Source organism: Portunus trituberculatus, chromosome 37 (genome assembly GCF_017591435.1).
Source record: "Portunus trituberculatus isolate SZX2019 chromosome 37, ASM1759143v1, whole genome shotgun sequence".
NCBI classification, from domain to species: domain Eukaryota; kingdom Metazoa; phylum Arthropoda; class Malacostraca; order Decapoda; family Portunidae; genus Portunus; species Portunus trituberculatus.
The window spans coordinates 18,659,137-18,684,428 of NC_059291.1; the positions used below are offsets into that span (position 1 = coordinate 18,659,137).

Here is a 25,292-nt window from a genome sequence, read left to right on the forward strand (position 1 = left end):
TGGTGACCACATCACTCCTCCATATTCGAGACTAGGTCTTATAGTGGTTATAATTTTTTTCATCATACTTTTATCCATGTAATTGAACACCACCCTGATATTTAATAGTGTCTTGTATGTTGAAGCAAATAGCTCATTTATGTGTCTTTCTGGAGTCAGGGTGTTTTATAAAATCACTCCATGGTCTTTCTCTTCACTCTTTTTCATTATTATCACTTATCCCATTTTCCATTCCCATGTAGGTCTTCTATTACTAAAAGTAATTGGTGCCAGCACTGATCACTGTGGTAGTGTGGTATGCCCCTAGCAAAATGTTCTCCAACTTGATGGGGTGTTTCTTATCATTGTCCTAATGTCCACTTTTGACTCCATTCCCAGATCTTGTCAATATCTTTTAGCATTGCCATACAAACCTTGATGTTCCTAATTACTCTCAAATGTTTTGCATCGTTTGCAAACAAATTTACGTAGCTACTCAAACCCTCTTGTATATTGTTAATATGTACTTGAAAAATAATTGGTGCCAGCACTGATCACTTTGGTATACCCCTAATAAATGTTCTCCAACTTGATGGGGTATTTCTTATCATTGTCCTGATTTCTCTATCTGTTGAATAGTCCATTAACCAGTTTAAGATATTTCCCTGTATTCCTCTAATGTGTTTTATTTTCCATAGGAGTCTTCTATGTGGTTTTCTATTGAAAGTCTTTTTAATATCCAAATACACTGTGTCAACCAATCCATCACTCCTTTGTACTTCATCTATTACTCTTGTATAAAATCTTAGTAAATTTGTTATTATTTCATTTTCATTTTCCCCTGGATATTTTAACAATATTTCTTTAGTTACAATTTTATAGATCTTTCCCATAACACTAGTCAGTAACACTGGTCTATAATTTAGAGACTCAGTATTCTTTCCTGCTATGTGTATGAGGACTATATTTGCTCTCATCCATTCCCTTGGTACCTTCCCTTCTATTAGAGAGCTGTTGATCACATTCCAGTTTGGTTTCACCAATTGTTCTCTACATTCTCTCATTTTCCATCCTGAAACTCCATCTGGCCCCATTGCCTTCCTTACATCCATTTTTTTAGTTTGATAATTTTCTGTTTATGCACCACAATGTTGCTTGGTTGTTTGGTTTTATGAAATCTCCTTCATTGAATACTGATTTAAAGCTCTTGTTCATAAGTTCACTCATTTCTTCTGTTGTTTCATATATTTTTTTTTCTATTTCCCTTAATTAACTTAGTGATGGTCTTTCTGTTTGTCATATTTCCATTTATATACTCAAAAAAATTTTGGTTTCTATTCACATCTCTTCACTATAACCATTTCAAAATTTCTCTCCTCCTCTTTATTCTAATATACCATATTTGATGGATCATAAGATGCATATTTTCTCCATAAGAATGTCAGGAAATGGGCATGTGTCCTATGAGGCCAAGGTTTAGTATTGATGGTCAGTCTTTGAGAATAGAGGCTATAAAGTCAAACCCCAAGAGATCTTGGCACATGTAAGCAAAGTGATGATTGGTACAACGCCACAAAAGGACTCTTCAAGGTGACAATATAAAATAAGTCATTCTTACTGGTGATTCACATAGAATGACACCAGTCAGGAAGGTGTTTTAGCAAAAGTTTTTTTAAGTCCAAGTATATGTATACTGTCTGTACAGTCATCTCTTTCTTGAATTATGGATATCAATCACTCTTAAGTAAACATAAGAGGTTCATGACATTTGCCTTTCATTTTTCCAGAATCAAATTGGTATTCTTTTATAGGTGTTGGTTTTATCTAAATATTTGTTCTTACATTTTTTTTTTTTATGTATCTCAACAGTCAGATTAGTAACGGTTTCGTGGATGAAATCTATGTCTGAACCATCATGCTACCCTTTTTATAATACACTCTCATCAGGCCAAATGGAATCACTAAGTACAATTTGTTAAATTTTAATTTCCTGGCATTTGAATATAATGTATTTTGCGGGTATGCAACATATAGATCTGATGATTTGATAGTACAGTATTGTCTCCAGATTTGCAATAGATAGGTTGATGTTGTGGGTTGCAAACTTTGAAATCAGAAACTTTGAATCGTTATTCTTATATATGGTGTAAATTGAAAATCATCCACATCTAATCAGAAGTGCCTAATTTCTCATAATTTTCATTTATTTTGTCCTTTTTTTGTACACACATCAATGCAAATATGTTTATGCATCCTAAAATAAAGGCAAATAATGATTACTGTATTCTGAAGAAATAGTGAGAGGTTTGTTTATTAATATTGTCCCCTCCATGGAGGGTACATGAATTATCTCATCTCTCCCGACTTTGAGCTTTGGTAAGCCATTAGTGATGTCATAACCCCACAATAGTGCACTCTGGAGTGTTCCATAACTTCCAGAAGCTTTCAGAGTGCATTTTTGGATGCACCCCATGGTGAGCCTAGAGTTTGCTGATTACATTTCACATATGCAAAAGGTGAGATGGCAGTGGTGGTAGCATACAGTGTTGTGGTAGTGATGCCTCAGTGCCACTGATCCCTTCCATCCTGTTTACTAGAGTGAAAACCATGACTTTCTTATGGTGCACACCAACCACATATTTTGGGTACCTATCTCAAACTTAGTAAATTGTAAAGTTGAAACTTTCAATCCTGGAGACAGTACTGTATTCTGCAAGAGGCTATTATGTATTATGTAATGGATGTATTATTAATTTGCAGATCTTGGGCTTGGCCAAAAAGACTGGCTGTGTCTTTTTCAAGAACAAGTTAAAGATGATAAGAATAGCTCATCGAATGCTTTCACAAAAAAATGTGAAGGAATTGCAAATGGTGAATGTGTGACAAGGGAATCCCAAGTAAAAGAAAAGACCAAAGAAAATGTGGACAAGTTGAAGCAACTACAACAGCAGCCTGATACTACCAGTTTGCACCTTAGTACAAAATTTATAAAAGAAGAGCAAGATGAATATTGGAGTCATTCTATTAACTATTGTCAAAAGATAGAAGGGGCCCAATATCTTTCAGGGGAGGAACCAACCTCACCACTTGCATCTCAGCTGAATATGACCCTCAATAGCCCCATACTTTTACTATCTCAAGGTAGGTGACTCAGGATGAATGCTATGTAGCTTCTTACTTTTTGGTAGAAAGAATATGTCTAGTTGAAGAAACCAGCAGTATTCAAGATTATTGAAAGTATTAGTGTAGTATGCATGGAAATAGTTTTATTTGTTTTTGTTTAGAGATCTGTTTGATCTCTTAAAAATGCTGATGTATAAATGTAGCTGTAGATATTAGTATAGAGATTTTATGCACATTTTTTTGGATACTGATTTAGATGTTAAATTACCTATATTATGTGCAATATAAATTATAAGTTTTTTTTTTTATCTTAAAAAATCAGTGCTTTTGTCAAAACAAATTTTATTATCTGTACAGTATGAGTAAAAATTAATGGTGCAAAATGATCAACATCATCACCTTCTGTACAAGTAATTTTTCCCATTCCTGAGTCTCGAGCAACTGGCTGATAAGGTACCCATCAACTCAGTCAGCAGTGGTATAATAGAGTTAACAAACAGCAGAGTGTGCCACTGCTCATGCTCTGCAGTAGTGGTGAGGTTGATGTATACAATTTTCTGCTCTCAGTTTTGGCCAGTTTTGCCTTTTAATCCATGAGGTCAGCACTGTTTTACCTCCGAATACTTGTCCAGGTCACCAAAAATTCCACTTTTTTTTTATTCTATATAACTCAAAATGGGCTTAGAAAAGTAAAAATAAGAGTTAAAGTTCAAAATTGCCATTTTTAAATGTCCAGCTGGAGCTTTAAATTTACCTCGCTCAGTGATGTTGCCAGACATACAACTTCTGAATGAGGCTTTTTTAATCGTTTTATTGTTATTTTTCTCCTACGATACGTGTATAATGGTTACATATTCATAAATTAACCCATGTTTTATAAAATGAAAAATACAAAAAATATTTGTAACTACTGTAAATATAATGTAAAAAATAATTTGCTCAGTTTACCACAAAATATTGCTTATTATTTTTTCTTTCAGTATCTAAGCTTTTTAGTATTGCAGCAGGGTGTGATATTCTTCAAAACAAGGCTCAATGCATAGAGCTACATCACATTCATGACAGTAATACCAAATATTGCTCCTTTTTTTTTGGTCATGCCAAGGCAAGGCAGCAGGGAGGGGTGGGGGAGGGGGATGACTAACCCATGTCATAATGGCGGGAAACTGTGCTGATATATGCTAGACACTTCAGAGAACATAAATATTGAAGCTGGAGAGAATTTCAAATGCATGGAAAGCGAGAAAGGGGCGAACGTACTTGTACGTGATTGACCACAGATAATAAGCAAAGACTCCATGTACATGTACGTGGTTGACCTCTTATGGGTTAATCACCGTCCAACAACACCTCCATTTATATAATTGTATCACCTAAGTGTGTACTTAGTAGCACATACTGTATTTGATGGCTCATAAGATGCACATTTCTCCAAAAAAGAAATTCTCCGGAAATGGGCCTGCATCCTACGAGGTCAAAGTTCAGTATTGAGGCAGTGGTTGCTGGTCAGTCTATGACGACAGAGGCTATAAAATCAAACCCTAGACATCCTCACTCCTGTAAACAAAGTGATGATAGATATAGTGCACCACAAACAGCTCTTTCTTTAAAGGTAGTGATATATAATAGTTCATACATATCAATAATTCACATAGAATGATACCAGTAAGGAACAATTTCTCATACACCACATGAATAAAAAAAAAATTGATCTTGATCTTGATGCTACAGGTGGCTTGGGATTGCTCTGGAACCAGGCCTTTGGATTGGCAACTCCTGTTGAGGGGAGGGAAAAAAAAAAAAGACAGCACAAAAAAGAACAAAAAAAGAGCACCATTCTATTCACTAGTTATTCCTACACCTCACTCACCACATTTTTCCAGAAACTTCTTCACAGCCTCAATCATCCTTTCACTCATTCCTTTACACAGTCTCAGCAGCAACACTATCCATTCCCTTCCTTTCTTCACTCTTTCATTCTTATTATTCCCTATTTCAGTCAAAATCACTTGCATCATCTCATGCCTGTCTCTCTCATACTTTTCACACTCAGCACTGCATGCTCCACTGTCTCATCCTCCCTCATGTCGCACATCTGGCACACAACTGTGGGACTCAAACCACCTGTAGTTCCTTGCACTTACATCCATACACTATGCCCTAGCTCAGAAGAGAAGATCACCACCCAGGCTGCCATCATACCATCTTTCATACATCAGGGCTTCCTTTTCTTTGTACCATTCCAGAGTACTCTTTCATTCCATGTCATTCTTCATTTAGTCTCATCCACTTCACCTCTTAGTCTTTCTCACTCTCCCACTTTCTCGCATCCCATTCAGTTCCTACTCTGCCTCCTTTTCTCATGATCCATTCACACTCATTTTGATTCCTCCCAGCCATTCTCATCCCACATACAACTTGTAATCCACTCCTCTCTGTCATTCTCATGCACCTGTTCCTCCATTTGCTCCCACTTTCATTCCACAGATACACTTTTCTCGCTATTCTTTCATCATCAATTCTCTCCAACATCTTGTACCTAAGTGTGGTTTTTACTAGTCTTTCCCTAAAGGTGTTCCATCCTATATCTCCTCTCAAAGCTTCTATTGCTGTGTACCTAAGTTCATTCAGTGCTATTCTACTTATTCTATTCTCTGCCATTTTTAGCTTAACAATTTCACTTTCATTCCGTGCAATCATATCCATACCATATACATTATATAGAGCACAGCCACACTTCCACACTTCTCTCAACACATCATATTTACTTCTTCTCATTCTAGCTCCACTACCCAATTATCCTACCCTCTGGCTCACTAAGCCTATCTTTTTATTCTTTGTCTTTTCACACCAATTTAGACTCACCCACATCCCAAAATACTTATATTCTTGTGCCTATTCAAGTCATTCTCCATACTGCATTGCTTTCATCCTCAGACCTATTCACTATCATTACCTTACTTTTTTTACTACTAAACCCAACTCCAGTCTCTTCCATATCCATTCACATCATCCAACAAACTCTGCAACTCATCTGCTGATGCACTACATCATCTGCATAAAGAGGCACACATATCTTATCATACTCCTGCATTCATTCTTCTCAATCTGGCTGTTAACTCCTCTGTATAGAAGCTGAAAAAAAGTTGGTGACAAAATACATCCTTGCCTAACTCCTCTCTCACTCTTTACCAAGTCTGTTTTTATGTCTCCTAGTCTTTATGTATCTCTGGTGTCATCATACATACACACTATGTTGATTATTTTTTCACTCAACCCAATCTTTCCTAAGACTCTGCCTAACATTTCTCTATCTACCCCATCATATGCTTTTTCTATATCCAAAAAAACCTAAATACAGTTTACCTCCCTCCTTTCTTATCTTCTCAATCATTTCATTCACCTCAAACAAGTTATCCTCAGACCTTCTGTCCATGCAGAAACCATTCTGTTCTTACATAACACTCCAGCTCACTCAATCCATTTACACAATCTCTCATTCAACACTGCACTAAACACTTTACCTACTGTATTTACTAATGCAATTGGCCTATAATTTTTCAACTCATTCTTAGTCTTGCATCCTCCCTTATGCAACAGAGTCAACCCTGCATTCATCCCATATCTTGGCACTCTCTCCTCCTCCCACACCTAGTTAAATACTTCAGTCATCCTGTCAAGTAACAACCTCCCCAACATTTTTATACATTTCGTACAGTATCCCATCTGGCCTTGCTGCCTTCCCGTTCTTCTGCCTTTTTACACATCTCTCTACCTTCTCCTTGCAGATTCTCTTATTCAGTTCATCTGCATTCCTCCTCTCCAATGTCACACATCCTTCTCTTACACCGAACATTTCACCTACACCATCCATCTCTTCCCAGAACTGTCTAATTGCCTCCCTGATTTAATTCTTTGTTATAGCTTCACTATTTACTTTCAGACTCTCCACACCAACATTTCCTGACATATTCTTACCTCTCTTGAACTTGTACTATTCACAGTCATCTTCCATGACTTTCTCTCTTAAAGATTCAATCGCACTCCTTTCACATTTCAAGCTTTCATTATCATTCGCCTTGTTCAAGTGCTCTGCATCATATACACTTACATCATCATCCAACCTTCTCTCACTCATGAAAGTTCTCCCACCCTATACAGTAATACTCTGCTTAACAAACAGGATAGGGAGTGTCAAAGCTGTTCGTAGAGCAGAAATTTGTTAAGCAGACATAATTTTCCCATAGGAAATAATGGAAATAGGGGGGATGCGTTCTGGGCTGGTCCCCAACATACCACATGGGTTAAAAAGTAAATATATGTATATTTCTATTAGCTTTTTACAAGCCTTGCCCCCAAGAAATGATTGTTTTGTAATGCATAAAGTGAAATCTTACATGAAATACCAAAAAATAAAGCAGAGATGATGAGATCGGCGACAGACGGCGGAGACTCCGGCAACTTGGCTGCTTCTTTTTCTTCTTGTGACCTTTTTAGCTTAGTGTGTTGTCTTTCACCACGATATTAAATTTGTTTCCACTCATCTATTGCCTGCTGTAATGGATATCATATCTTAGTATTCATATACCCTCATGCCATGAAGATAACCTGGACTCCGTGGCACTGAGTGATAATGAATTACTAATGAAATATCGTCCCTCCAAGCGTTCATGGAAGCCATTTCGCGGCAGGAGGTTGCTCTGAGGTTGTTAAAGAATCTTGGATCCAGCTCCAGGAGTGCTAGAGACAGGCGGGGAGCCAGATAATCACAGCGAAGCTGCCGTGTTCAGTCCCTCACCCGGCAAATTCAAACCCCGAAAATTCGCTAAAACGGATGTGGTTGTACGTTATGCGGACTTTTTGGTCTAACTTTATATAGTACGTTAAACCGGAAATTTGTGAGACGAACGTTCGTTAAGCAGAGTATTACTGTATCTCTCAGTGTCCACCTCCTTTCCTTACCTGCCACTCTCACTTCACTCCCACCCTGCATCAAGCACTCCATAAATAGCATATTGTTGTCAGACAATGACCACCATACCATCCTCATCTCTCTACATGTGTGACACAATCTCATGCATTCTTCAATTCACCAACTTGTAATCAATTGCTGATTCATGCTCCCTTGCATTCCAAATCACTCACCCCTCAGCCAAGGTAACATTCAAATTCTGTAACTCCATCTCATCCACAAACTCTTCAAGCATTTCACCATTCCCATTCATCCATTCACCCAGTAATCCTATGTGTGCATTCATGTTACCCATAATAAGCACTCTTTCCTTCTTATGCTCTCTCACAACTCTCTTGATCTTGACATGGGCAAGACTCATTGAGTTCTTTACTCTGTGATGATGTTACTCTTTGAGGTAGGACATACTTTCATACAATTAAAATTGCACCTATCTTTTAATGTTCTTCTTACTTTGCATATATGTAAAAAAAATATAATAAAAAAATAGAATTTTGATTATTAGGCCTGTGCTCTCTCACAGTCAGTGCTAGTGTTAATGCCATATGCCAGGTAGATGTTTACATCTCAAAACAGGATTGGTACATAGGCTACTACCAAATATTAAAGATTTTGAATGGGATCTAATAGTGATCTAAATGCATATGAGTCTTCAAATGTCAGGTGAAATTCTTCATTTCATATTCAGAGCTTAAATCTGCTCATTTACCTTTTTTTCATATGAATGTCTGCCAAAACTGGATGTGTCATATGAGCCCATGTGTATTATGAGCCATCAAATATGGTAAGTGTTCTTGATAGAGATGCTCATGAAGGTTAGTTAGAGTAATAAAGAGATCACAAACCTTATACAGATTTCATTGTGAACAGTGCAGCAGTGGAAAAAAGATTAAGGCTGGCAGTCCTTCCATCTTCCCCACACATGAACTAAGGCCTGGTAAAAAGTGTGGCAAGTGGATACCCACTTGAGCTTCACAGCCTGGCAACTTAAAGAAAACAATCCTAAGTTTCTTGTGAGAGTTGCTTTTAGAACACTGCTAAACTGTCTTAGAAAAAGTACTGGGATTTTTGTAGGTAATATTGTGCTGTACCTAAACCATGGGTTACCAAGGTTTATCATGCATGGACTGTTCTTCAAACAGTGACTTTTCATGATCTTGGTGTGTCCTCTGGTTTGTCTATCTTCATTCTTAATCAGTGATACCAGGTCTTCTCTATATATCATTTTTGTATGGTTTACTATCTTACACTTTGTTATTAGATCTCTCTCCCATCTATCCTTCAAAGTTGGATGTCTCATTTCCTTCAGTCTTTTGTCATAGGGAAGATCCTTTATTTCTGGGACAATCTTTGTAGTGGTCCTTTGGATTTTTTTTAGTTTACTTATGTTCTGCATATATGGTGACCACACCACTGCTGCATATTCTAGTTTAGGTCTTATCAAAGTGGTTATGATCTTTTCATCATACTCTTATCCATGTAATTCAACGCCACTGTGATGTTTGTTTGTGTGTTGTATGTTGAAGCAAATAACCCATCTGTGTGTCTTTCTGGAGTCAAGGTGATTTGTATAATCACTCCCAAGTCTTTCTCATCTCTTCTTTTTATTATAACCTCTTCTCCCATTTTGTATTCCTATGTAAGTATTCTATTTCTTTTACCCATTTCCATCACATGGCATTTCCTGGTTTTAAAATTCTGATTTCCACTTTTAGCTCCATTCCCTGATCTTGTCAATATCTTTCTGCAATTCCATAGAGTCCTCATTGTTCCTTATTACTCTCAAGAGTTTTGTATCTTCTGCAAACAGATTTATGTTGCTACTTAAACCCTCTTTTACATCATTAATATATACTTGGAACATAAAATATTGGTGCCAGCAATGAACCCTGTGGTACTCTACTAGTAAAGGCCGTTTCACATTGGAGACGAGGCAAGCGATAAATGCGGTGCAAAGCTGTGTGGCTTAAGATTGCCTCCAATAAGATTGCTAACACTGGATGCAAAAGTTTGGGACGTATACCAGCCACACTACGCGTACCGATTCCAAGACAGCTGGGCAGGCAATTTTTCTGGCCATAGCATTGAGGACTTCTGCCTTTGTGCTTTTGTCCCCAGAGACAAGACCATTTTTGACTGTACTGACCTGATTCCTCAACTCTTCTTCCTTCACTCATTCACTGTCCTTCACCATGAACTGATGGATGTCCTGTAGCAGGTGCCTTGCTTCTTATTATCTTGTTCATTGAATGATAGAACATCAGAGAACTGAGTTGGAGTCAATCTGAAATACTGTCCAAATTACCCTCATCCATCTTGAATAAGATGATGATGTTCACCACATTCAAGTCATTTCATATTTGCTTCATGTGCCCAATTATTTTTCCTCTTATTATTCAAGGCTAAAGATAACTTTAATAACTCCTCTTCCTCCACCTCCTCCTCCATGTCAAGGGACTATAGAGTACTGTCTTCCTTTGCTGCAGAAGAAACTGTCAAGTCAGCCAGCCTCCACTGCAAGAAATGTCTCACCTAGCATCACACCCAGTGTTAACATACCATAGTAACCATAGTCAGTCCAACTCTCATGTGTCGTGTGCCTCATCTCTGATGTGAAAAGCCCTTAACTGTACATCAACTTTAATGGAGTGTCTTTTATCATTGTCCTCACATTCATTTCTGTTAGTAGTCCATCATCCGGTTTAAGATACTTCCCTGTATTCCTCCAATGTGTTCTATTTTCCAGAGGAGTCTTCTATGTGGTACTTTGTCAAAAGCCTTTTGTTGCTACATATACTAATTATCCACATGTAATTACAGATGCCTATATGCCATTATTCCCACACTCAGCACAGAAAATCAACCAGCACCTCTATATATAGAGATCCTGCCTATAGAAGTTCCTCGTCACCTCCGTGCGCATGCACACCGGGAACCACCAGCCCAGCTGGCCAACTATACCTCAGATCCTTTCTGTGCTCAGCATGATGTTCATCTGGACCTCTTCTCACTTCTTCCTGCCTTTCTTTTGTGCCGGCTTCATTGCTGCTTCCTTTTCTACTTCTCCTTGAGTTGCCATGACTGCTCGGAGTTGTGTTAGATGCAAGAAATGGTTGCTGGGCTAGGCTTTAGAGCCGCATTCCCGCTGTGTGTCTTGTCGGCCCGCCATGTGTTCAGCCAAGGACTGGTGTAGTGAGTGTTCCCATCTCTCCCTTCTCCAGTTCCAAGCATATGTGAAGGATGCTGAGAAGTATTCTGCTAAGGAGAAGCGGGCCAAGTCATCTGGCGGTTCCAGTGTGAAACGCTCTTGCCAGCAGGAGCCGGCTTCTGAGGTCCCTTGGGTCAGCAGGTTTGTCACTGTAGAGGCTAATCTGGCTGTTATGAAGGCTTCTATTAGCCAGTTGTCAGCAGTTTTGTTGTCCCTTGCCTCTGGTTCTGCGTTTTCAGGGTTTGCGGATGGCGGAGCGAGTGTGCGTCCACCCCCCAAGGTTGGTGCCAGGTGTAGTAGGGCCCCAGTCTCCACCCGGCTCAGGCCCTTCGGTGGTGGCTGCTGGTAGTAGTGGAACGAGTCTCAGTGTGTCCCCACTCCTTGGTGTGGCTCTGGGAGTGATTGGGGGCAGGCTCCCTCTGTTCCAAGCCCTGCCCTGGAGTTGGCAGTTGGGGGAGTGAGTTTGCGTGCGGCCCCGCTCTCTGCCCCGCCGCCGGTAGCGAATGGCGGGCCTTCTCCCATTGTTCCTGGCCCTTTCACGGAGTTTTCAGGGCTCAATGGAGTTAGCGTATGTGTGCCCCCTCTCCATAGTCTGACTCTGGGAGGGAAGGGGTCCAGTCCTCTGCTGTTTCAGGCTCTTCCGTGGACTTTTCTGGCTTCGGGGATGTGGGCTTCAGTGCGGCCCCACTGCCTACCCACTGCAGTACAGATTCCCGCTGTGGCAGGTGCTTCTGGGGAGTCTTCAGGTCTCGGTGGAATGAGCTTGCATGCAGCCCCGCTCCCCGGTGTGGCTTCGAGATTGAGTGGTTTGCAGGCTCCTGCTGATTCTGTTTCTTCCGTGGCCGGTCGTGGGGTTGGTGGATTGAGTCTATGCGCTGTTCCTCTCTCTGGTAAGGCCTCAGGGGTTTGTGGGGAGCCAGCTCTCGCCAGCCAATCTCCTCCTTGGGCCTTGTTGGTGGCAGAGAAATGGGACTTTATGAAACACCACTCCCTTGTGGGTTGCCGGGTGATGACAATTTTGCAGGCTCGGCGGGCGTGTCTTCCATGGGCCTGCCTTATGTTGATTGGCTGCAGATGTCAATGTCCTCGCAGGTCTGGCCCCAGCCAGTTGATGTGGGCGCGGACCCTGGTGGCGCAGTAGTTAGTCAGGCTGCTGCCACGGGCTGGCCTTTGTTTTCTGAAGAGGTGGATGAAGTTTTTGATGACGTTCCATCAGGGGAGGCTGGCACTCCAGATGAGGAAGGTGTGTCCTTTCGTGAACTTATTACCTCTGTGAGAGAGTCTTTGGGCCTCCCCATGCCCTCTTCTCTTGCTTCCACTCTTCAGACTGGGGTTGAGTGCACCTCTGGGACTTCACAGCCTGGTCCCACTCCCTTGGTGCTGCCTCATTCTTCTCTGGCTCTGGAGGTTTGTAGGGTACAGCTGAACTGTTCCCCAGGGATCTCTAATCCAGCGTCTGTCAAGTTCGCCTTGTCCAGGAGGTGGGCTTCAAGGGCGGAGAGGTGGTACACTCCAGAAGGAGATTCCTGTGGGGCTCCTCTCAGTGGTTAGCTGCTTCATTTGGTGGAGGGTAAGGATCTGTCTGTGAGTCTTCCCTGGCGTATGGCTTTTCAGTTAGAGGGTATTTTGAGTACTGTGGTTGATATCTCTTTCTGGACAGATTAGGTTCTGGGGGCCCTTGCTGGCCTTTTCAGTGCTGCCCCCCAGAGGGGTTTGGACTGCCTGGGAGCTCTTGCCAGGGCAAATTTAGATATTATGCAGCCCTGTGAAATGCTCTGTTTCAGGATGATGATGTTATGCAGGCAGGCTGTGGTGAGAAACCTCCCTAATACTTATGGCGATCGGGAGAGACGGCAGTTGATGTCTTCACCTGTTGGCTCCCACCCTTTTGATGGTCAGACTTGCAGCAGTGGAGCAGAGGGAGCTTGAGTCCTCACAACGGTCACTTGTTTCCCAGATTGCTCGTGGCTTGGCTTCCACAGCTTGGGGCGTCAGGGCTAAGGCTGGTGGGGCTCTTGGTTCCTGACGCCTTGCACTGGTTGCGCCTCCTTCGGTTCCGCCCCATCCTGCTCCTAAGCTTAGTGAGTGGTTCCTTTCGCTCATGAGGAATCTTCCGTGGCTGCTCTAGGGGCCATCGGGGCTCTCGCTAGAGACGCTGTGGAGGTGCCGCTGCAAGTTGGGGCTTGTCTGCAGCGGCACTGGCAGGAGTGGGAGAACATTGGGGCCTGCGAGTAGGTGGTCAAGACCTTTCGGTATGGTTACATTTTCCCCTTCCTCAGGTATCCTCCCCTCTCAAGCGTGCCTGTGGAGTTTCCAGTGTACAGGGAGGGCTTGAACCATCATTCGGCTCTGGAGGCCGCAGTTTCCGAGATGCTGATAAAGGGAGCTATAGAACTGGTGGTAGACCCTCTGGCCGGGTTCTATTCTCGCGTCTTCCTTGTGCCCAAGTCCACAGGGGGCTGGAGACCGATTTGCGACCTTTCAGTCTTAAATTGTTTCCTGGTGGTGACCCACTTTCGCATGGGGACAGTTTCGTCAGTGCTAGAGTCAATGGCTGAGGGTGAGTGGATGGTGTCCTTGGACGTGCGGGACGCTTACTATTAGGTTTCTGTCCACCCTCGGTCTCGCAAGTACATGCGGTTTGTCTGGCAGGGCAGAGTTTACCAGTTTTGTATTCTGTGCTTCGGCCTTGCCACGGCTCCTCAGGTCTTTACCAAGGTGATGGCTCCCGTGTCGGCTTTGGCCCATCGCCTCGGCATACCCTTGTGTCATTATCTGGACGATTGGCTGATTTCTGGTCCTTCTTGGGCTTTATGCCTCGACAGTGCCTGGTGTCTTCTTCTGTGTTCTCAAGTGAGGGTTCAGGTCAACTGGGCCAAACCCGATCTGTCTCCCAGCCAGAGGAAGCAGTTTTTTGGGTATGGTTCTCGACATCGTCAGAGCCTGAGTCTTCCCGTTGCCAGATTGGGTCAACCGATTTCAGGAAGTTGCCCAACAGTTTCTGCTAGCCAAGGCTCCACCAATGTCCCTCTGGAGATCTTTGCTGGGACATCTTGTGTCCCTAGCACGGTTAGTGCCAGGTGGGCTCCTGCGGATGCTTGCTGCTTCTGACCCAGATTGGTGGCAGGTGGCTCCAAGTCGTCAGTGTTTGCTTGGTGGTTGGTTCCGGATCAACTTCTGAAAGGTGCCCCATTTGTAGTGCTGCCCCCGAAACAAGCCCTGTTCTTAGATGCTTCCCAGCTTGGGTGGGGAGCTCACGTGGGAGATTCTCTTGCTTCAGGAGTCTGGACTGTGGAGGAGCAGGGGCTTCACATAAATCATCTGGAGCTTTTGGCAGTCTTTCAGGTGCTCCAGAGTTTTCAGCAGGCCTTGTTGGGATCGGTGGTGTCTGTGATGTCCGAGAACTCGACAGTGGTCGCTTATCTCAGGAGGTCCGGGGGCACTTGTTCCAAACCTCTATTGACCTTAGCAGGGACAGTTCTCCGTTGGTGCAAGAGCTGTTCCATATCTCTGTGCCCTGTTTTTGTTCCAGGACGCCACAATGTAATTGCGGATGTGCTCAGTCGGGAGTGTGTTGGTTCAGAGTGGACCCTACATCCCGCTCCTTTGTGGTCTCTTGTCCACCTTGTTTGCCTCGGTTACCTGCCTGGGACTTTTCTTTGGTCCTTTGGTCCTTGTTACGTCCTCCTTATGAGCTTTTGCTCACTGAGTGATATCTCGCTTAAGACCGTGTTTCTTCTGGCATTCGCATCAGCTCGTCAGGTTAGTGGGCTTCATGGCCTGTCGTCTGAGTTATGTCACTCCAAGGGTTGGACATCTATGACCATTTCCTTCACCCCCAATTTCCTGGCTAAGACTCAGTGTCCGGGCCAGCATTCCTTCGATGAGTTCACAATTCCTGCTCTTCTTGATTTTGTTGGGGAGGACGAGGTAGACCGCCTTCTTTGTCCGGTTTGGGTGGTCTGTGAGTATCTTCGCAGGACTGGGGATTGTCGGCTGGCCTGCTTTAGGTTTCGGATCCCAGACGAGCTGTCTACCCTCATACCTTGTCTTAGTGGATTTGTCAGGTGATTCAGAGGGCCTATGTGAGTGTCTAGGAGGTAGAGTCGTGCCTTCTGAAAGTGAACGCACATGAGGTTTGGGCTATTGCAACTAGTGTTCTCTTTAGAAAGGTTAAGAGTCTGGACTTGGTCCTCAAGGCTGGTACGTGGAAGAGTATGTCCTCCTTTGCCTCCTTTTACCTAAGAGATGTTACTCATAGGTATTTAGATACTTTTTCTCTTGGGCCGATAGTTTCTGTGCCGAGGGTCGTTCACTGATGCTGGTTTAGTTTCATTCTGGTTTTTCCTTGTTGTCAGCAACAAGATTTACGGATACGTTATTTTTTTCCGTTTTTGGGTATTTTGGAGATCATGTCTGATATCTTCGGGTTTCTGTTATGCCCTCCCATCTATACTTGGGAATCTGGCATATGTAATTACATATGGGTGATTAGTATATATAGCAACAAAATATTTAAATTTTTTTTTTTTTTTTTTTTGTGAATATAGTCACCCATATGGAATTACATAGTAAGAGGTTCCCTTCCTCCCTCCCCTCTGTGTTTCTGTCAATTTTTGCAGAAAGGATTTGAGGTATGGTTGGCCAGCTGGGCTGGTGGTTCCCAGTTTACATGCGCACGGAGGTGACGTGGAACTTCTATAGGCACGATCTGTATATATATATATATATATATATATATATATATATATATATATATATATATATATATATATATATATATATATACACAGAGAGAGAGAGAGAGAGAGAGAGAGAGAGAGAGAGAGATGCTGGTTGATTTTCTGTGCTGAGTGTGGGAATAATTGCATAAAGGCATATGTAATTACATATACGTAAGTATATTCAAAAAAAGTTTTTACTTTAAAAAGCTATTTTTAATATCTAAGATACACTGTGTCAACCCATCCATCTCTCCACTTGTACCTCATCTATAACTCTTGTATAAAAGCCTAGTAAATTTGTTATACATGATCTTCCTTTTCTAAATCCAAATTGAGAGCTATTTGTTATTTCATTTTCTTGCAGATATTCTAACTGTTTTTCTTTAATTACAATTTCACAGATTTTTCCCACAACATTAGTTTGTGACATTGCTTTATAATCTAGGGCCTCGGTCTTTTTTTCTCCTTTGTATATCAGGATTATATTTGCTCTTTTCCTTTCCCTTGGTTCTCTCCCTTCTATTAAATAGCTATTGATCACATCCCAAACTGGTTCCACCAGTTGTTCTCTACATTCTCTCAGTGTCCATCCTGACACTCTATCTGGTCCCATTGGTTTTCTTACATCCACCTTTTCTAGTAATTTGCTAATTTTATGTCAGCAAATCACACCTCTGCTAGAGGTCGCTTTGCCCATGAGATGCGCTTTGCTGCTTTCCACCACCAGTTGCATTGACGGTTTGGCAGCTTTCTTCCCATGATCCTTCTGAAGCGGAAAGGCTTTGCCACAGCCTGTGGTCTGTTTTTGGGCTGGCTGCAACACAACCTGTGATCCGTTTAGGAGTTGGGGGAGTGCCCAAGTTGGTGCACTTGTGGAGTTCACGATTCTTACTGTGCCTGTACCGATCACCGCCACCTTGTTGCCACCGCTATGTCGGATGTACCAGGCGGTTCACTCAGCAAACAACTGTTGAGTATGGAGGACAATTCTGATCATGGAAGGCATGTGAGGAAAGGTTCCTCGCATGGAAAAGGTTCCAGGAGTGGCTCTTCCCAATGGGAAGCTACTAAGGATGTACATAAACATTTCTGGGGTTACGCCTCTGGTAACGCTAACAAATCTGCATTCTACCTCAAGGGATGAGGCAAATACTCTGCCCTAGACCATGGTGATGGAAGCTTTGGCTGCAATACGTAGTGGTATAGACAAATTCATGGAAGAGAGGAGATTGGACCCCAGCTGTGGTTCTGATAATGCTGCGGCACCATACGGTGTAAATATTAGGCCAGCTGGCCAGGAGGTGCCTCCCTCAAGCTTGCCTGCTGGGTTTTCTGGTTTTACTCAAGCTGAACATTGTATTTCTAGTGATGACAGTTATTCTCAGGACAACATGCATCCTGACAGTGTTCTCCTGCAGTGCACCAGAGCTTATGGTCCTGTGGACGAGGTGTCTGCTGGCATTGACAAGCATGTCGCTGATATGGTTAACCATGTGTTTGACAGCGGCTTGCGAGAGGAGGAGTACAGAGATTTTGGATGACAGTGCTACCATGAGATTGGAGAACTTGTCATGCTTTGGCACCGGTGGACTGTAACTCTCAAATTTTGGATGCACTGAAAACATGCCAAGAAAGCCGACTTCCGTATGAAAGACGTTGGTAAAGACATTATCAAAAGACGTCGGTAAAGCCATTATCAAGGCTGCCACAATTTTGACGAAGTCCCTAATGGTCCTAGACAAGATTGCCCAGACTGGACAGCCAGATTTAGCCCATGAAGTGGGCATACTTAATGGTGCTCTTGCACTACTGGATGATGCTAATCATAAAAACAACTTGGCATGCTAGTTCATCATCAAGAGCAAAATCAACCAGAAATATGCTCATCTTTGTTCAAACAAGGTGCCCATGACTTGTCTTCTGTTTGATGACGATGTCTTGCAGTCTCCCAAACACATTGAGGAGTCCGAGAAGTTAAGGAGTAAGATTTCGATGACGTAACCGCTCCCTACGTGGAAGTTCGGTGCTAGCAAGTTTAGAGGCTCTATTGGAAAAATGCCATACTGAGGTTTTATGTCCAGGTTTCACCTGTATGGTCAACAGATGTTTAGACACAGGAGTGAGTACCGGTAAACTTTCTCGTGGCAAGGTTTGGAGGCAAAAATCTTCTGAGTTTGAGGTCAAAATCCCCAGCAATGACTGAGGTGAGTCATCAATTCTAAGCTGGCAGACTTCACAATTTTGTGCATGAGTGGCATAACATTACCAGTGATAGAAATATTTTAGATATTGTTGAACATTATCATCTTGACATTAATGTTGCTAACATTGGTCCCTTATTTGCTGAGGTAGTTGAGTATGTATTCAGTGAAGAGAAAAAGAGATTTGTTTGCCAGGAAATTGTACAGCTGTTAGATCTTAAGGTTATCAAGGAAACACGGAGACAGGAGGGGCAACTTCTTTCTCCTATTTTCTTAAGAAAGAAAAAGGATAGTGGTTTTAGAATTATCCCTAACCTAGCAAAACTTAATGAACACATTGATTACAAACACTTCAAAGTGGAAAACTTTGAACAGAGGATTCGACTCTAACAGAGATGCTTACATGGCCTCTGTTGATCTGCGATATGCCTACTATTCAGTCAAAATAGCTGAAGAGCAACAACAGTTTCTGTGCTTTAAATGGCAAAGGAAAATTTATCAGTTCACTTGTCTCCTTAATGAAGTTGCTGAAGGTCCCTGTCTGTTCACTAAATTAATGAAACTAGTTTTTGCTGTACTAAGAGAGAAGGGACATATCACAAATTTCATTGATGATACTCTTATTTGCCACAGTACTACTGATGGATGTGAGAGTGTGCATGTCACTGTTGACTTGCTCAGGAAATGATGTTTCTGTATTAACCCTTTCCTTCCGGCGCTTAAACTATTTTCCTGTTTGCTATGATGGCTAAAAATGGTAAACCTAGAAATTGTCAGAAAACTGTTTGAATACTAATAATTATTTTCTCTTTGTTATTCTGAATACAATGATGTACTTTGTTGCTCGATGTGACCTCTGAAAGTTCAGTTTATGCCTTATCAAGGATTCCTCCTCCTCCTGCTGTGTGATCCGTCTTCCAGAAACAGCCCGGAGAGTGATGACACCGCGTGCACACACACACACACACACACACACACACACACACACACACACACACACACACACACACACACACACACACACACACGGGACATCGTCGATGGCGGATGTGGTCGCTGAGCTCCAGAGCAATCATCTCTAATTCTACAGTTACCATTGCCTAAGAGTAACCAAGGTGGGAAAGGAGCTGGTAATGTTTGTCCCGTCTCCATATAGTCATGTTAACTGTTGATTAGCAAAATAATGTCCAGGAAGGTAAATATAAACTGTAGCCTGCGTTTGAGCCATCAGCTGGTTTGTTTACATCTGCGCAACATGGCGGCCGTGAACTCGAAAGATGAATCAGACTTCACAGGATTTCAAGGAATAATGGAGAAGAGCGCTTATGTGAAGAAAATTCTGGAGTTGGAAGGTAAAATTGAAAAACTGTTTGAAAAGTATGGGGGCCTGGAAACGAGTTATGACAATGTATTGAAAGAGTGTGCCGATATGAAGAAGGAAAATGAAGCACTGAAAGAGGAAGTTAAGCTAATTAAAGTGAATTGCGAAAAATGTGGAGAATCTCTAGGAAAAGTGATGGAGAAGCAGGCTGAATGGAAAAAAGTCAGGAAGTGGAAAGAAAGGAGGTAAATTACAAAGTTGCAAGTCTGGAAAAGGAAATCAAAGAGTCTGGGGAGAAAACTTTGGGCCTTGCTGAAATTATAGATCAACAGATCATAGAAGAGAAGATTGCTGAGAAAGTGGTGAAGGTTATTAAATCAAATGAGACATTGGTGAGGGAAACTGTAGACAAAAAGAGATGTGTGGTGATATTTGGTGTGGAGGAGGATAAGACACCGAGTAAAATGGAGAGAGAAAAACATAAAAAGGTGATAAATAATATCATTAATGTGGTGCAGGAGGAGGAAAAGACCTAGTACAAGAAATAGAGGACTTCCATAGAATTGGAAAGTTCACAAGAGAAGGTATGAGGCCAATAAGAATCAAACTTAAGTCACAAAAGGATGTAGATGAATTGGTGGAGAAGTCATGGAGGCTAGCCCAGCAGGAAACAACAAGGAAGATTTGGTTGAGAAGAGATCTCGGTGAAAAGGAAAGAGAAATGTTAAATGAGTTGAGAAAGGAGGCTTTGAAAAAAATGAAGAGAGGACAGAAGAGGAGAAGAAAGAGTTTTTCTGGAGAATCTTGGATATGAGACTGAGGAAGTGGTTCATAACCCAGAAAAGTACAGCAAGAAAGGACTAAAGAAACTTACGTATGAGCGAATGTAATGTATTCCAACATAAATGGAGTGATATCGGGATTTTAGAACTCAACGATTACTTGAGGGACAAGAACCCAGATATTGTGGGTCTTACTGAAACAAAACTGAGAGAGGAGAAGACCTGATGATGGTTGGAGAAGGGAAATATAATGTTTGGAAAAGAAATAGAGTAGGTAAGATGGGAGGAGGAGTGATGTTGCTGGTTAAAAAGATATAAAGGTGGATCAAGTGAAAGAAGGTATGGGAAAGGCAGAAGTGCTAAAGATCAGAGCAGAAACTAATGAAGGAAAAAGAGGCACTACATAGTGGTGTACGTACCACCTAAGACAAATGCATGGTCAGTACAGGAATATGAAGAAATGATAAGTGATACAGGAACATGTCTGGAAGAAATGTTGGGTGGCTGTGAACGAACTATAATGATGGGAGATTTTAATTGTAAAGAGGTGTGTTGGGAGGACTGGTCAATGGAAGGATCAGAGACAACATGGGAAATACACTATTGACACTGGCAATGGAAAATGTGTTAACTCAGTGGGTCAAAGAAGATACTAGGTTTGGAGGAGAGGGAGCATCGTCAAGACTGGACTTGGTCTTTAGTACAGAGCCAATGGTCATTGAGGAGATGAGGGTGGAGTGCCCTTTAGCAAAGAGTGATCATGCAGTTTTGGAGTTCAAGGTGATAGATGAAGAGAAATCTAGAAGAAATGAAGAATATAAAGTGGGAAGATGGAATTATGCCAAGACAGATTTTGGAAACCTAAAGAAATTCTTTCAAGAGACAAATTGGATGAAATTCAAGAGTGCTAAGGAGCAAATGAAAAGTGGAAGGAATTTATAAAAATATACAAAGAAGGTGAGAAAAATTTGTACCAATAAGACAACATAGAGAAGTTGGAAAGCAGGACTGGTTTAACGATAGATGTGAAAAGGCTAGAACAAGAAAAGAGGATGCATGGAAGAGGTGGAGAAGGAAAAGACGGATTAAGCAGTGGGAAAGTTACAAAAGAGCAAGAAATGAATATGTGTTGATTAGAAGAGAAGAAAGAAAGAAACAAGAAAAGGATATAATTGATAAATGTAAAGACCAACCAAGGCTTTTTACAGACATGTGAACAACAACATCAAAAATAGAGAAAGTATTGAAAGTTTAGAAGTAAATGGAGTATGCAGTGAAGATCCCAGGAAATGGCAGAGGCTATGAATGGATGCTTTCGGAAGGTATTCACAAAGGAGACTGCTTTTGACAAACCACTGGTAATGGAACAGAAAGGGATTATGAAGGAGTTTCAAGTAACTGTGGAGGAGATCAAGAATATGATGGGGAGTTTAGAAGTGAGAAAAGCTGTGGGACCTGATGGGGTATCAGGATGGATTTTAAGAGAATGCAGGGAGCAACTGGCAGAAAAAGTTTGTGAAGTAATTGATGCCTCATTAAGGGAAGGTGTAGTGCCCCAAGACTGGAAAAGAGCTAACATTGTCCCAATCTATAAATCAGGTAACAAGAGAGACCCATTGAACTATAGACCAGTGTCACTTACAAGTGTGGTAGCTAAGATGTGTGAGAGGGTGGTGAAGAATAGATGGACAGACTTCTTGGAGAAAAATGACATACTTTGTGAGTGTCAATTTGGTTTTAGAAAAGGGCGTTCATGCACGACAAACCTGATATGTTACTATTCGAGGGTGATAGATGTAATACAGGAAAGAGATGGTTGGGCTGATGGAATATATCTGGATTTAAAAAAGGCCTTTGATAAGGTACCACACCGGAGACTGATCTGGAAACTTGAAATGGTAGGAGGAGTGCATGGCAGTTTACTAAAATGGATGGAAGACTTTTGGTAGGAAGAGAAATGAGAACAATAATTAAGGACAGACCATCAGAATGGGGCTTGGTGGAGAGTGGAGTTCCACAGGGATCAGTGTTGGCACCAGTAATGTTCGCGGTCTACATAAATGACATGGTGGATGGGGTGTCCAGTTATGTGAGCCTATTTGCAGACGATGCAAAATTGTTAAGAAAAGTGAGATGTGACAAAGATTGCGAACTACTCCAGGAAGACTTGGACAGAATATGGAAATGGAGCTGTACATGGCAAATGGAGTTCAACACGACAAAATGCAAGAAAATAGAGTTTGGCAAGAGTGAAAGAAGAATCAGGAGTATGTACAAGATAGGAAATGAAGACATAAAACCAGTCATGAAGAAAAAGACCTTGGGGTGACAATTACCAATGACCTATCGCCAGAGAGACATATAAACAAAATAATTGGAGAAGTATTGAACTTATTGAGGAACATAAGAGTGGCGTTCGTATATTTAGATGAAGAAATGATGAAGAAAATAATTACTGCAATGATAAGACCGAGGCTTGAATATGCAACAATACAGTGGGCTCGAACTTAAAGAAACACATAAGGAAACTAGAGAAAGTACAGAGGGCTGCAACAAAATGGTGCCTGACTTAAGAGATTTGACTTATGAAGACAGACTGAAAAGAATGCAACTTCCGACCCTGGAAAACAGAAGAGAAAGGGAGACCTGATAGCAATATACAGAGTGATGATTGGCATGGAAAAATGGATAGGGAAGATCTGTGTATGTGGAATGAAAGAATGTCGAGAGGGCATGGGAAAAACTAAAATGGCCACTTATAGGAGAGATGTGAAAAATATAGCTTCCCTCATAGAAGGGTGGAAGCATGGAATAGTTTAGACGTGGAAGTGGTCAACGCAAGGAATATTCATGATTTTAAGAAAAAGCTGGACATTAATAGATATGGAGACGGGACAACACGAGCATAGCTCTTTTCCCGTATGTTACAATTAGGTAAATACAATTAGGTAAATACACACACACACACACACACACACACACACACACACACACACACACACACACACACACACACACACACACTCTCTCTCTCTCTCTCTCTCTCTCTCTCTCTCTCTCTCTCTCTCTCTCTCTCTCTCTCTCTCTCTTTTTTTTTTTTTTTATTTAAACTTAATGCACATAACATACATATTTTACACATAAGTATGTTTACAGTTGGAGCTGAGTTCGTGAGCTAAGAGCGTGCACTGGCATGTGACGCTCATTCTAAAGCTGCTGGGACGGCATTGTGAGCGAGGGTGTCATAACACTGTCACTGTCAGCTGCGCACCTCCCTCGCCACTGATCAGCACTGTCATGTCAGGCACACGCACATCCCACGTCACTGTGTTTCACTGTCACTGTCAGGCATACTATTTTCCTCCACTGTCACTGTCAGGTGGATTGCAGGCTGGTGGACACTGCCATTTTATCACCTGTCACTGTCACTATCAGGCGGATGTGTCCGTAACCAGGCGTGGGCAGCACACTTCACCTGCTGGGTGGACATGCTGGAGACGTCCACTACTGAGGTGAAGGCGTTCCACAACACTGCGGTGTCGTGGGAGAAAGCGCTGACACCTCACAGAATGGCACCACGGCACCTCGAGGAGGGTGTCGGACACTACCGCCTGTAGTACGTTCACTCCTCCTCCAGGGTATCCGTAGAGCCGTGAGGTGAGGTATTTGCTGCACCTGAGCTTTGTGCAGCACAGTAAGGGCCCCTAACACGCCTTGGTGCTCCAAGCTGTCCAGCACGTTGATAGGGGCTTCTTGGTGAGGGTCTGGGTGCTGTCGCTGCTGTCTCTGCTGCCACTGCTGCCCCTGATGCCACTGTCGCTGTAGCTCAGCTTGGGGCTGCTGTCCCAGGCCACCGGCATCGCGAAGGAGGCGCTCGGCTCGCCGCTGCACCTTGTCCAGCAGGGAGAGGTGGGACTGGGCACTGCACATCCAGCTGAGGGGGCTGTACTCCATGATGGGCCTCACCTGCGCTTTGTACAGCGTCATGAGCCCCTTGGCATCGAGTAGGTGCCTCACTCGACGTAGGAGTGTCACCCTCAGGGATGCCTTACGAGCCACGCTCTCCAGGTGGCGGTCGAAGCTGAGTTTGGAGTCTACCTCCACCCCCAGGATGTTGATGGAGTCCTTAATGGCAAGGGTGTCTTCTCCAAACTTCAGCTGGCCTTCAAACAGCCTGACGTCCTCCCGTGAACGTGAGATGACCACGGCCTGGGTTTTTTCGGCAGCAAACTTGACTTGCCACTGTTTACCCCAGGCCATGATGTCACCAAGGTGGCGATTGGTGACATCAATCACGTTCACTGCCTCCTCTCTACCGAAGCTGTGCGAGAGAGTGGCATCGTCCGCGTATGCCGACACAAGCGAGAGGCTCTGAAGGAGGTCGTTGAAATATACGTTCCACAGGATGGGGCCAAGGATCGAGCCCTGTGGAACGGAGGCCTCCACTGGGTGTGTGGTTGACGTGTAACCGCCCAACACTACTCTCAGACTCCGGCCTTGTAGGTAGCTGGAGAACAGCTCTAGTAGTTGTCCTGTGATGCCGAACTGTTCGAGCTTGGCCAGGAGTCCTTTGTGCCAAACTCTGTCAAAAGCCCCAGCAATGTCAAGGGCAATGACGAGGGTGGGGCGGCCGGCGTCGAGGCGTCATGCCAGGCTTGTGTGAGGAGGAGAAGCATGTCGAGGCGGAACGTCTCTTTCTAAATCCATATTGGCGTGGAGAGATGAGGTGACGCTCCTCTGGGTGACAGGTCAGCTGCTCAGCTATTATTCTCTCCAAGATCTTGCTGACAGCTGACAGGAGAGAGATGGGGCGGTAGTTTGCTGGGTCACCTTTATCCTTTTTTGTGTACAGGAGTGACCCGAGCCTCCTTCCATGCAGCTGGCCAGGTGCTGGTTTGTAGGCACTGGCGGAAGATGTGTGTGAGGGGCTTTGTTAACTCCTTCGCACAGTGCTTCAGCAGGAAGGGCGAGACGTCGTCAGG

General features: G+C 42.8%; 1 protein-coding gene across 1 annotated transcript in view; it reads left to right on the forward strand.

Moving 5' to 3' along the window:
• The window catches only part of LOC123514045, a 193,084-nt gene that overhangs the window by 39,417 nt on the left and 128,375 nt on the right, over positions 1-25,292 (forward strand). The window contains exon 3 of the mRNA XM_045271628.1: positions 2,740-3,120. Within this exon, the coding sequence (XP_045127563.1) occupies positions 2,740-3,120 (381 nt within the window). The remainder of the gene's footprint in view (positions 1-2,739; positions 3,121-25,292) is intronic.